Here is a 13,694-nt window from a genome sequence, read left to right on the forward strand (position 1 = left end):
CCATGAATTATCCAGTAGAATTTCTAAATCATTCAATGAAGATGAAAACATCACGAATGTTTATCCGAACATTGTCCAAAATTATCGTAAGTCGATGTTAATGACATAAACTAGCCTGAATTGACAAATAGCAGGTGGAATTGATATCAAACCAATGGAAGTATCAACCGGAATCCTGTTCTGCAACACTCGCAAAGTCATAGTCAATCTTTTGGTTTTCTTGAGACATGTGTTAAATTCATCCGCCGCTGTTGATTTCGTAATAACAGTAAGTGTTTGTCGAAAATCACCTATCAATAGTATCATTGCGCCATCAAAACTGATTATTTCTTTCATTGTTCTGTCAAGTGCTTTTAGAGACTGGTTGTGAACCATTGTGCACTCATCCCAAACTGTCAGTTTACAATTCTTGAACACTTTTGTCAGAGCTAACCGAATGTGCCGCTCTTCCACCTTCTAGTAGCATTGCAGCAATTCCAGTAGATGCGAGAGCCAACGCAAAGTCATTTTGAATCGTATTATTGTAAATTAAAGACATCAGGAACGTTTTCCCAGTTTCATCGGCTGCATCAAGAAAAAATAATCTCTAAAGCGCTTTTTTGCAGTTCACATCATTTCCATTTTGAATTTCCTAAAGAAAAGCTTGTGGATAGTGTTTCGTTCATTTACTGTTGGACATATAAACCGGCAAGTCTCTTCTTTGCCACTCAGAGTACATCCAGCGTCTAACAGCACCTTTCTCGATAAAGGAAGGACCTCTCCGAGCCGTTCGATACCAAACAAGGTTTCAGACAAGAATACTTCCTTTCGTGCGACTTCTTCAATCTATTCCGTAGAAAATAAATCGAGCTGCAGATCTGAATAGAAAACGTAAAATCTTCTATAAAACTGTACAACTGCTGGCGTACGTCGATGACATCGATACCATTTGTCATAACAACCGCGCCGTTAGTTCTGCTTTCTCTAGGTTGGACAAAGAAGCGAAGCAAATGGGTTTGGTAGTGAACGAGGGCAAGCGGAAAATATCTTCTGTCATCCTTTCCAAATATTAGGTTGTCAAAAAAGTCTTGGCGCTGACAGCGCGTAGTTCTAGTTTTATTCGTAGCATCGGGTCATGCTATACCTTTTTGGAAAGCTCATTTAACGCGCTAACACGTGTTTGATTGATTGTCGTTCTTTTAAGTCGTTCGTAAGTTATAGCGTCGCAAACATGGAGCAAAATAAAGAGAAAATACGGCTTATTTTACAGTACTACTACGATAAAGGCAAAAATGCGTCTCAAGCCGCCAATAAAATTTGTGCAGTTTATGGACCCGATACAGTTTCCATTTGCACCGCCCAACGATGGTTTCAACGTTTTCGTTCTGGTGTAGAGGTGGTCGAAGATGCGCCGGAAGATCGCCGGTGGTCGAAGATGCGCTGAATTGGTCGAAAGAGACCGGCATAGTAGCAGCCGTAGCATCGGTCAAGAGCTGGGCATGAGGTATAAAAAAAATTTTATGAACAATAGAAAATTCAATAAAAAATACTGCCAGACTTCTTTGACAACCAATATATAAAGTTAGCCAGAAGCCAACTCTCCGCATCGGCTTTGGTGGAGTACAGTGTAGTTATCGGATACTCTAAAACCCATACGGATAGCTTTGCTGCCTCTCAACAACCCGGCGGAGACTCTGGGTCGGAGGAGCTTACCGGGCTCCTCATAGAGATGTGAAAGCGCAGTATCCTTCCATTAGATGCTGGTATATTGCAAGAATGAAAGGAGTGCGAACTGGCTAATCGTTTTCAAGGTGGTAGGTTGGAATGGTCCCGTTCTATGTACGAAGAGGAGAGAGGACACTCCGCCCATGTATAACATGGCGATGCTCCTTCCTAGGCTAACGAGTTTGCTCTCAGGCTCGTTAAAACCCCAAACGAGTTAATCAACACTTCAGTCAAAGCAAAGTACGCAGGAGCTTATAGATGGACAAAAGAAGTTGGATAGCAATACAGAGGTCACAGATGAGGACCAGTTCCTCATGGAACCGATCTTATAGTGGTAAATATTCTGTTCATTATCGCTTATAAAGGAGACATTAGTCCATTAAGGGAAGGTCAGGAGCCTCAATATGAATTCAAACAATGTAAAGTATTTAGGAACGATATTGATATCATTTATATTTTAGAGTTCCTAACAGGACCTAGTCGCTGTGCAGGCCATGGATAGCGGAGGTGACGACTTAGTCAAGGCCGCGACCTTAGGAACTTATCCCTTGAGGGCAAAGAATTGGAGATAACTAAGAGGACCAAATATCTTGACTTCACGCTGGATTCCTCCCTACGGGGAGTCAGCATGTAAACCTGACATTAATCAAAGTTACAAAAGAGCTCATGGGATGCAATCGACTAGCCAGAAACTCCTAGTTCTGCAAGCCAACGATTATTAGGGGGATGTAAACTATAACCGTGCGACCGAAATTACGTATGAGGCGCAGACTTTGGCTTTAAGAGCATCGCAGACTGCAACTGAACGTATAGTCATGCTGGAATTCACACCGCAGACGCAGTTATGTATCGCAATGAAAGTAGTGGCATACAGCAATAGTGAAGTGGCTCTCAAAGCGATCTTTGGTTAAGAGACTAAATCGCTAATGATGACTGTACAGAACGGCTGAACAGCCTATCAGCTCGTAACCAACTGCCCCTTATCGCCCGGTCACAAGGTTATAGCCGAAAATGAACTGGCTGACGCGGCTCGCCTGTTCCGCAGCATCCACTAAAATGGTAGGCCCGGAACCCTTTGTTGCGATTGGTTCTCATGTCATAAACTGATTCTGGTTGCATTTTATACCGGTCACTGCAAGCTGAAAGGCACTTAGCTAACATGGGCCTATCATCTTGCGCCAACTGTCGGTTTTGCGACAGGGACCCTGAAACCCCGGAGCACCTGTTAATCGACTACGTTGCAGTCTGTAGGCGCAGGTCGAAGGCCCTTGGAGCCACGTTTCCGGATAGGGATCACATCGCCTCGCTAGCACCCAGCAGAATACTGGACTTCATCAATATGCTGGGGCTAAGCGAGTCCCTGTGAGTTAGGAGAGGGCACAATAAACCTAAGGTCGCAGTGCATTCCTCAATTATTTATCTTATCTTATCTTATAAAGGAGATGCTCCGCAAGGAGGAGAGTAGACAAGGAAAATTATTAGCAACAACTCCAAGGAATGTACCAGACCAAGGTGCTAATGGATGGTTAAAAACTCAGTAGGTTTAAAAACGTAATCCATCTCCCAAGGAATAATTTCGGCTATTTGTCGCTTTTTCACACTGGCTCAAGGAAAGCTTATTTAACATTGGCCTAGCCTCTTGTACAAACGTCAGTTCTGCAATACGGAGCCGGAAACTCCCGAGCACCTGCTGGTAGACTGTGCAGTAGTCTTCAGCAAACTATATTATTTATGTTTTATACAGCATAAATAATAAATATATGCATTTAAATATCGCGCCACATAAACATTTTAATAAAACAATATATTTTTTAATTGTTTAAAATTTATTATTTCCCATTTGCTCAAATTAAGATATAATTGCATGTTGTTGTGCACGGAACAAAAGATGCATAATTGAAATTCGTTCATAGGTGTACTCATCATCATATAATTAGCGCGTGCATACATATACATATGTGTCCGAAAAGTATAACCGACAATTAAAAAATATAGTGTGCCAATTTTACATATATTAAAGAAAAATTTATGTTAATTCATCATGTTCGTTGAAGATCTTGGATTCATTCCTTTCAGATATTTTATCCAGTCATCGTACCCAGTATATACTTTTTAGTTGGTCTCCATATCAGGTCAACAGCTTCAGCTTTAAGAAATTCATGCCGGTGGCATGACTTCTTTTACATGAACAACCAGTATGTATTCAAGTATATGGGTCATTTTAATGCATTATGTAAAAGAATAAGGTGTATAAAATGTATTTTGTATTTCTTTGTCAACAGAACATCTTAAAAATTTACACAAAGTGATAGTATTATTACTAAAAATATTTTTAAACATTAATAACCAATTAATTAAAAGTGGTGAGGCGCCTGATAACGTGAGCAGTTAAAGGAATCTTCAAGAAATTAAGTATATTTAATAATAATTTCCATAACCACTCCATTGCCCATAATTTCCATAATTAGATCCATACTGCCAATGGTTATAGTAACCATCGTAGGATTGTTGCGTTGTGTAAGCCCCACTATTTTGTTGTCCATAATAAGCCGAGTTTGCGGAATTGTAGTTATAGCTCGGAGTAGTAGCGCTAGTACCATTATTGTATGCCGAAGAAATAGCTGAATTTGACATTGAACTTTCTTTGCTGTTCGATGAGGATTTTCGGGAAGGGCTTGATTCTCTAAAAAAAAAAAGTAAACATTTAATAAAAACCAGCCGTTATTAAAGAAATGCTAAGCACTAAACTCAACTCACCGTTTCTTCTTTGCTTCATTTGCTTTGCTTAATGCTAATTGGAGAGCGCGCTGAGCATCTTGTAAACCCTTTGCCGTTCCACCGAAATCTTCCAAAAACTCAACTTTACGCTGAGCAAAGAGCACTTTCTGTTCCGGGTCCATATTTTCCCGTGCCATAAACTTATCCATTATTAGTACGACCTCATCTTCATCTACTTTTGGTCTCTGTAAAACTAAATCTATCATTTGCAAAGCAACACGTGTGTTTGCCGTATCTTTCTCTAGTGCTTGTCGCAATATACGTAGACCACCATCGAGATCATCACAAATTTTGTTCAAGAACCGTGCATATTTAATCGCTAAGCTTCCAGCAATTGTTTTATTCTTTGCCGTATTTATATAGTGTTCGTAGAGTTCCCGACATTTGGTCATATCGCCACGTCTGCGTTCTACATTAATACGGCGATAAGCGACTTGTAGCAGATTCGGACATTTTTTTTCTAGGTTCTGTAGTACCACGGCAGCGCGGTCAAAATTATTTTGGCACTCTTCAAATGCCGCCCACATTAGATGTAAGCTCGGTTTGTCGGGATGGTGGATTTCACATGCGCGTCGATAAACATCGCTGGTAATGGCCACAATGCCGAGCTGATCTAACTGTGTTTCCAGATATCGAATCATTTTCAGCCAAAATTCATCATATAAAGCACACGCTATAAGACAGCGTTCAAAAAGTACTAATATTCGTGTACGATCACCTTTTTCGATCTCAAAATCAAGATAATCTTTCCAATTTTTTAACTGACAGCGTTCGAGTGGTTTTACATGGAAATATGGACGTTTTATGCCCTCTTCGAACGTCCAACGTGCGGTCACTGCTGCAACGGTGGCTTTGTGCAATTTGCGTCGAATTGATATAACTTTGTCTTTGATAGTGGTTTCCTCCTCTTCGCTGATGTTGCTAACATCGCCAAGATCTATATGGCTAGCAACGTCTGTGTCGCGATCATCACCCAGAACATCACTATTTGAAATAGCTGCTATTTCTTCTGTGATAAACTCAGCATCTTTAGCATTTGGCGATTTGCTGCTCACCTCATCGTCCTTTTTCTCATCACGGCTTTCCCGGTCCTTTTCTCTTTCCTTGTCCTTTGAAACACTTCGCCGACTCTTAGATCGAGACGATGAAGAACGAGACGAAATGCTTTCACGAAGTTCGAAGCGAATCTTTCTGAGCTCTTCTGTGCTAATAGTACTCAAAATGGAGTGCTGGTTTATTAAGTCTTGGAAACTGGAATGTGTAATCGAATGTAACAATGAGATAATCAGATTCTTTATACCTGGATAGGTCAAACAATTTTGACACTTTTCATTTAGATGAATTATGTATTGAATCTTTAAATCTAACGCATTTCAAAACTTGAAAAACAAAGAACAAAAAAGAAACAGACTTTTGTTGCACCGAAGCTATAGTACCCTTCACCAATAAAAATGTCCATACCAATTTTAGCAGGAATAACTAAATTTTCAATAACATGACTTTTGCTGTCTGCCCCTAAATGATAAAAAAGTAAGGAAGGAATAATTTCGGGTTCAACCGAACATTTTATACTATTGCAACTTGCAAAAGTTCTGATATTAGTTAAATGGGGGCTAGGCCAAGTTTTTGCTCAAATTTAACTATTTTTGGCACAAAGATACATTGTTATGTGCACAACACGGTCTCTTATTTCCACTGAGATAACTCACAAATTCGCCGATATACATATGCGGTACAAAGTCACCCGGAAGTTCGAAAATCTTTTTTTTTTAAGCATATGGGGCAAATCGATTTTTGACGTACAGACATACCATTATAAGAGAAGGATTATCCCTAAATTTCAGTTATATATATCACACATTGACTCACATTTTCGATCAAGTCAACTATAGGTGCCGGGGTCTAAATATTCGGTACCTTGGGTTTTGAACAGTTTTTATTGGATTTAAACAATTTTTGATCATAATATGGCATACACTAAGGCCAATATAATATAAGTGCAAAATTCTATTCCGTTATATAAATTGCTTCTTGATTTGTTTACTGGAAACTGTCTTTGGTGTATTTAGTTATTGATTTATCGCGCTTTTAGTACTTTTAAACAGTACCGTTATATAGGGAGTGAACATTTTCACAATATTGGTAGGAGTTCTTATAATATTCGTGATGTGCGATTGGATTGTTGTAGCTTAAGTGGTTTAGGAGATGCATACTTTAACCTTATTATTTTTTTTCCAAAGGTGCTACTGGCTACTACGATTCCCTATGTCAAATATGAGTTTTATATCTTAATTTAGCGCTTAGTTATGACACTTTATATGTTTTCGGTTAATGGTGATTTGTGGGCGTGGCAGTGGTCCGATTACGCCCATCTACGAACTCGAACTTTTTTTGTACTAAGAAACCTGCATACCAAGTTTCGTCATGATATCTCAATTTTTACTCACGTTACAGCTTGCACGGACGGATATACAGACAGACAGTTAACCGGATTTCAACTTTTCCCGTCACCCGGATCATTATATATATATAACCCTACATCTATCTCGCTTAGTTGTAGGTGATACGTACAACCGTTAGGTGAACAAAACTATAATAATCTGTAGCAAATGGTTGCAAGAGTATAAAAATTAGAGTACACAATTGTTCAACACTTTATTATTATAATACTTACTTATCAAAGTGACCACTGTAGCCTTGAGTTGGAATGGCTAACAAACGATCGTAAATTTTAACAACGTTTTGGTAATGTTTGGATTCACTTTCCCATTTAATATAGGCATCCCACAGTTTATCGGAACGAAACTCTAGCCCACATGCATCTATTGCGCGCTCAAATTGTGAACGTATGTACGACTCGTCTTCGGCATGATTACACTTTACATGTGCTAAGTAATGAATCCATAGATCCACAGATAATGGGATCGCTTCTAGACCGCGTTCGAATACCTAAATTTTAGGCGTTAATTTGCATTTAATATAATATCGTGTGGATTGTTGTGCATATTGATTGTAGTATTTGATGTTTTTGAAGTCGTAGTGATCACGCAAAACCATTAATTGAGGTGAATAGAAAAGAGAAGAAAGAATGTTTGCAAAAGTTTAGTTGACAAAATGTAATCCACAGATACTTAGCTTGATTCTGTTTAGTTTCGTATTGTGCGTGTATAATATAGTGTGTCAAGGAAGAGTTGAGGAGGAAATTGGAACTGGATCTTAAAAAATTCTAATTTGACAAATGTGATAATGTGTTGGAACTTTCAAATATTCGAATTGAAATATACGCTAATGGCTTTTGATTAGAAATTTCGAACTTCTGTATCGAAGGGGTAAATAACTGACTTAAAAAGTTTTAAACAAATTGAAATGTGATTATAGAAATCTTTATAAAATTGTGATATTTTTTTCGGAAAAATATCCATTTAACTTGTTAATAAGAGTTAGTGTAAATTATTATCATCAATTTTATCTTTATTTAGTGAAATGAGAAATAGATTTGTAAAAAGGGAGTTGGAGACTATTGGATAAAACGGAATTACACACATTCAACAACACACCAGTGCACATTGTTTGCGACGCTGCAATTTATGATTTTATATAAATATATATAAATAATATTAATTTCTCATAAATTTTATTTTCATTAATTTAACTTAACCTAATAACTTAAATAATTTTATTTCACAAATACTTCATTAAAACGCCATTTGTACTTACGCATGGCCTGCATGTGATGTATTTCAGCAAAATTAATGCTTTCGCTGCCTTAGTTAAGTGAAGTGCTGACAGAAAATATTAAAGGTTTCATTTCTACTTTCTTTAGAAACATAAATAGTTACATATACCCCGAAGTGCGGAAATGTTCCGTGAAATGCTATATATTTCTGCTGATTTCAAATATATTAAATTACTCGTATAATTTAGCATATAATAAGTTTAACAAGTAACCGATTACAAAAAAAAAAACAACAAAAGTTGCGCGTGATAAATAATTTTTGTTGGTGTAAGACAACCATTGCCAATATCAAACAAGATTTTTTTTAACATCATCACCCGTCTTATTGCGCCCACAAAAAGAATAAACATTATTATACTCTTAAAAAGTGACAGTGTAAGTTAACATTTGTATTTTGAGACCGAAAACTGTCATTGACACACTAAAAAGTTCGCTGCCCTGTATTCGATTTGAGGTTTTTCTGTTTTTGTAATTCCATTTATTAATTTTAAATTTTATTAAATTATAATAAATTGCATATTGAAAAATACAACATATTGCAAATGTATTCATGAACGGAATGTTATCAGTACTCACCGCGTTGCAGTTGGCCTTTATGCCCTTGCGCTTCTCATAGTCTGCATATTTACGCCAATATCCGTAGCAATATGGATAGTGTGAAAGGAATGCATCATAGGCCTCACGTGCTGCCTCGGCATCAGACTGCGCGTTTAAAGTCAATTATATACATAATTAGCTATGCCATCTTATTTAATTTAATGCGTATTACTTTGTAACTTATTCGTACCTCATTGTCTACATATTGTAATAAATATGTCCAGCCGGTAAAATCGGCAGGATCCTCTTTGACTGCGCGCCAATATTTGTCTAAATCGGGTAGTCGTTTACGTTCTTTCTCTTTCTCCTTTTCTTTTTCTTTCTCTCGCTCCCGATCCTTCTCCTTTTTTCTTTCTTTGTGCTCATTTTCTGAAAACATAAAACCAAAGTAATTAATTTTTGATGTTTTCTATATTTGTCTGACCTATTCTAACTTGGATAGGTTTCTAGATCCTTTGAAATACTTACCTCCTGAGCTAACATCTGTTTTATTTTTCTTCGATTCCACCGAGGAAATAGGTGTGGCGTCGTTACTTTCTGATGTTGGGCTCATTGGATTGTATTGTTCCTCGCTCCGTTTCTTTGATTCTTCAATTTTGCGCTGTTTATCGTATTTGCAATCACTTTTATCCCCATCATCAGCTTTTCTTTTTTGACCTACTGATTCCTTAGAAGTTGACTCTAATAAAGTGTTCTTACTTGAGGCTTCTGGTGACAAGGGAGGCGATTTCCTCTCTGCTTGTAAGGTTGCAGTGGGTAATTCATCCTCTGATATTACTTCTGCATCGGCAGGTAATTCAGCTCGTTTAGGTGCTGGAAGTTCATCATCGGAAACTTCTTCTGCGTCATTTATCTCTGGCTTCGTTGGTAATGGTAATTCATCTTCTGAAACTAATTCGGTATTTACAATTGTTGCATCACTTCCTTCTGCGGCATTTCCAATATCTTCAGCTATTGCTGGTTCAGAAAGTGAATCCTCCGATTCCATTTTTTCACAATTTGCCTCCACTGTCGCAACTTTTGCTTCGAAGTCTTCCTTTTTGACATCATTTTCTTCGCCTCCGCCAACTGATGGTAGGCTATTCGCGTTGTCCCCAGCTAAAGAAGCCAGTAATGAACTCTCTACTGCACCAGTTTCATTCGTCCCATCTTCGTTTTGTACATCTTCTGAAGTCTCAGAATGTCCCCCAGTTGGCCCGAAAGGAAAAGATGAACTTTTTTCGTCGATTCCTGTATCAGTTATTGTGGGCGCTTCTGTGATTACTTGTTCTTCCTCTTGAACAGCGAACATTTCAATATCATCATCAATTTGTTGATGGTCCTCCACAATGACTTGTTCCTCATATACAATACAGTCATCATCTTGTGGAACCTCTTCAACTATTTCTTCACTTTCTACGAATTGTTCTTGATAGACTAAATCATTCCCATCTTCATTGGGGTTCTCAATTATAACGCCTTGTGCTGCTTCTTCCAACATTTCTTTTATAACGTCTGAATGATGTTCAATGGCATTTACCTCCTTTTCTATATTAGTTTGCCGCAACTCTTCGTCTATTTCTGTAATCTAAATAAAAAAAAAATTTTTTTTTAATATCAATTAACATTTTGTTCGATTATTAAAATTTCAGATAACTAATTCAGCTGGCCCTTGCTTGAAATCATCTTTACGCTGACAAATCATGTGTAAATGGAACTTCGCCACACTTACACCAACACAAGCTTTTGTCATCATTTATAATTTTAATATACATATATAGAATAAATGTCATAAAATTACTACTAAATTATTATTTTTGAAATATAACTACTAACTTGCTCTTGTAGGTTTCGCTTGGTTCTTCTAGTCGAACGTGCTGGCGTTGGATTTAAGGGAGGTGCTACAACTTTCCTTCCAGATCTCGTTCGTCGCCCTGAAATTAAACATATAAATTAATACTTTTTTCAAAATATCAAAGAAATCTTTAAGTTTTAAAATTAATTCTATTTTTTATCTCAAATCTCACGAGGCTCACGTTTTTATCTTACTAAGTTGTCACAAGTAGACACCAATGCGCCAATTTTCAATTCGGAAATAAAAAATGTTTGCTTATAAAAAGTAAACTCTTGTCACCGCTAATTTAATATGCTAATCTACGTAGTTTTATTAACGAATATTAACTGTGCGTATTAACTTTATGTGTAATTACCTAAATTTTCATCAGAAACGTTATCTTCTTTGGACGCCATCTTTTATGCAATAAAAAACTAATCTAGACTTTTATGTATTGTCAGTGACAGGGCTGTATTTTTATAGATGTAATAATATAGATAGATGTAATTTTTGAAAATTTTTTGTTTCACGAAACTATATCAAAAACAGCCCTAACAATATATTAAATAAGATTTAACATATTTGATGATATATTTGTAAAGTTATTTATTAAACTATTTACAATATAATAATAAAATTGTGAATTTATCGATTTTTTTTATCAGACAAGATCAGACATACCGGACGATTCTGTACTTTGATACAGTTACAAATCCCTAAAATTGAGATTTTCAATTAGAGAAAATTTTTGCGAATTGAGCCTATTTTGCAATTCAGTATAAAATAAAAATGTCGGTAACAAATATTAAATTTTCTATAACATAGTCAAAAAGCGTAATTACCAATAGAAATAAATATATATGTTGACATTATTTCAGAATAATAACGAAATTTACGTGAAATTGATTTCTTTTTAACTTTTTCGTATTGGAATTGTTTACAATATATATAAAATACCACAATCGATTAACATCACATATTATGATCTCCGTTCATATATACAAAATGCCAAAAAAGTATTCTGTTTAGTTTGGTGACCTGCTAACTATCAGGTCACAAATTTTACACAATATTTCGTGACTAAAGACTAGAGACGGCGTTGTGAATAGTAACTAACTAGTCACAAATTGAGACTTTACTTCTTTGTCTTAAATAGTAACTAGAGACTTGCACTATAATTGATTCCTTTTTAACCTGTTCATGTTTGAGTTGCTAACCAAATAAAAAAAAATGGCGAACGGTTAATATGATGATCTCTATTCAGTATATTCAAAATGGCAAACAAGAGCTCTTTTCAGTTTTGTGACCTGCTAATTATCAGGTCTTAAATTTAAGACAAGTCTCTAAATTTGAGATTTTAAGTAATACCATGTTTAGACCGGCACTTAATCTAACGATTTCGGTTGCTGAGTGGTTTATCAAACTAATCTTATAAATTTATCAAGATTTCGCCTTACAAAAATGACAGTTCAAAATCACTTCATCGGAGTGATTTAAAACTGAACCATGCTAAATTTTTCTGTGTGACGCTGATTTTGCGCCATCTACATGTCATATATATTACATTATCACAGCTGATTTAGACATTACAAAGGGAAAAAATGTAAACAAACAAATTTTTTTTACAGCAATGAATTGAACTTCACCTGAAAATCGACTTCACAAATGAAAAAATTATTTCCATTATATGGAAAATATTAAAAGAATACGGCTTTTATTACAAAATACTATATGACAATGTTTCCTTTTGATAAATATTGAGCAACGTGAATTCTTAAATGGCAGTAAGAACGCGCTGATTATTATTATTTTTTTTTTTTTTTGTTTAAAGTTACTACTATTGAGGTAGTAAATACTTAGCAAATTTATTCTATTAAATAACAAAAACTATAAATATTGTTGCTAAATATAAAAGGAAATTATTTATTAATGCCTTATATTTACTAATATTTGATTTAAACGACATAGTGTGTCACGTTTCGCCCATTAAAATATCATTTACGGGTAGTCAGCTATTCGTTATATAGTAAGTTCTTATTCATAAAATGCAGCCTTGTTCTTAGATTTCTCGGTGGTAATTTTCATCCCTATACTATTTACGATAAAACTGATAGAAACGGTACAATATCTATTTCTTTAAAAGTATGTGAAAGCATATAAATGTATACATACAATTATTTTCAGATTATTGAGTGTATTGGCATATGTATTTCTCATATACTCTTTATTCCAACGAATTTAAACGAATTTTATTAACATTATAAGTATTTTTAATAATTTAGTTTTGAATCTTTAAGTTTTGCATTTTCCATACCACCCCTGAGGTTTGCAATAAGGTGCGTTACCGGCTTTTTTAGGTGTTCGGTTCCTTACACTTATATGGGTTTTAATATAAACTTTATTAATAACACTAGTATGTATTCTTATTAAAAACTTCAACATATCTTTCTGTTTAAACTCAATTTCTAATTGATGTTTTCCTATAACGGCTAACGAAAATTTGTATACGTATGTCAAACGACAAATTACCACCCAAGATTGTATCCTCCTGCGTGCAAAAATTTAGTAATACTTGAAGCGTGTTTAAAAATTGCACAAAAAAGAAAACAACTGATTTAACATTAAATAACACGTAATATCCTAATAAAATTGAACAGATATTCAAAGTAATTCAATATAATCACTTAAAGAACGTAAACACTTGCATTACTTAATATCTTTTAAAGTGTTAATCATCAAAATTTAAAATTTATATGTAGCTCAAATGCTAACATAACACCCTGATTAACATGAAAGTAGCAAAAAAAGTGTTACACAACACCCTAAGAATTTCTAGAGTTGAGTATACGTATGTAAACAAACCTAGAGTTTATTAGTCGGCTATTACACGAAGCAACTTTTGTTGCTGATTCTCGGGCGATTCTCTTTTGCTGTTGCCCATTGCATTCACACGAGCAACTTGTGTTGCGCAACTCTGTTCGAGTTTTTTTCTCATTACCGAACCAGAGATAATGAGATCCCCAACTTCTCTCTCACTGGAAATGAGAGAGCAATTGCTAAACGTCA

At 35.6% G+C, this 13,694-nt stretch overlaps 1 protein-coding gene across 1 annotated transcript; it reads right to left on the reverse strand.

Annotated features, from left to right (window-relative positions):
- Positions 1 to 3,547: 3,547 nt before the first annotated feature.
- On the reverse strand, positions 3,548 to 11,088 carry LOC108971743 (pre-mRNA-processing factor 39). Its single transcript, XM_018938004.1, has 8 exons — positions 11,005 to 11,088; positions 10,631 to 10,728; positions 9,284 to 10,382; positions 9,006 to 9,184; positions 8,795 to 8,920; positions 7,157 to 7,431; positions 4,462 to 5,733; positions 3,548 to 4,387 (listed from the first exon to the last, which is right to left on the reverse strand). Exons 1-8 carry the CDS (start codon positions 11,042 to 11,044, stop codon positions 4,123 to 4,125), a joined length of 3,354 nt encoding a protein of 1,117 aa, XP_018793549.1. The 5' UTR covers positions 11,045 to 11,088; the 3' UTR covers positions 3,548 to 4,122.
- Positions 11,089 to 13,694: the final 2,606 nt, after the last annotated feature.

The sequence above is a fragment of the Bactrocera latifrons genome, unplaced genomic scaffold, assembly GCF_001853355.1.
Source record: "Bactrocera latifrons isolate USDA-ARS-PBARC rearing strain unplaced genomic scaffold, ASM185335v1 scaffold_358, whole genome shotgun sequence".
NCBI classification, from domain to species: Eukaryota; Metazoa; Arthropoda; class Insecta; order Diptera; family Tephritidae; genus Bactrocera; species Bactrocera latifrons.

Coding starts and splice junctions, on each gene's coding strand:
- LOC108971743 (XM_018938004.1), bottom strand. CDS start 11,044: ATGGCGTCCAAAGAAGATAACGTTTCTGATGAAAATTTAG. Junction 10,729..11,004: donor CGTTTCTGATGAAAATTTAG/GTAATTACACAT, acceptor GTTTAATTTCAG/GGCGACGAACGAGATCTGGA. Junction 5,734..7,156: donor TACAGTGGTCACTTTGATAA/GTAAGTATTATA, acceptor TACACATTCCAG/TTTCCAAGACTTAATAAACC.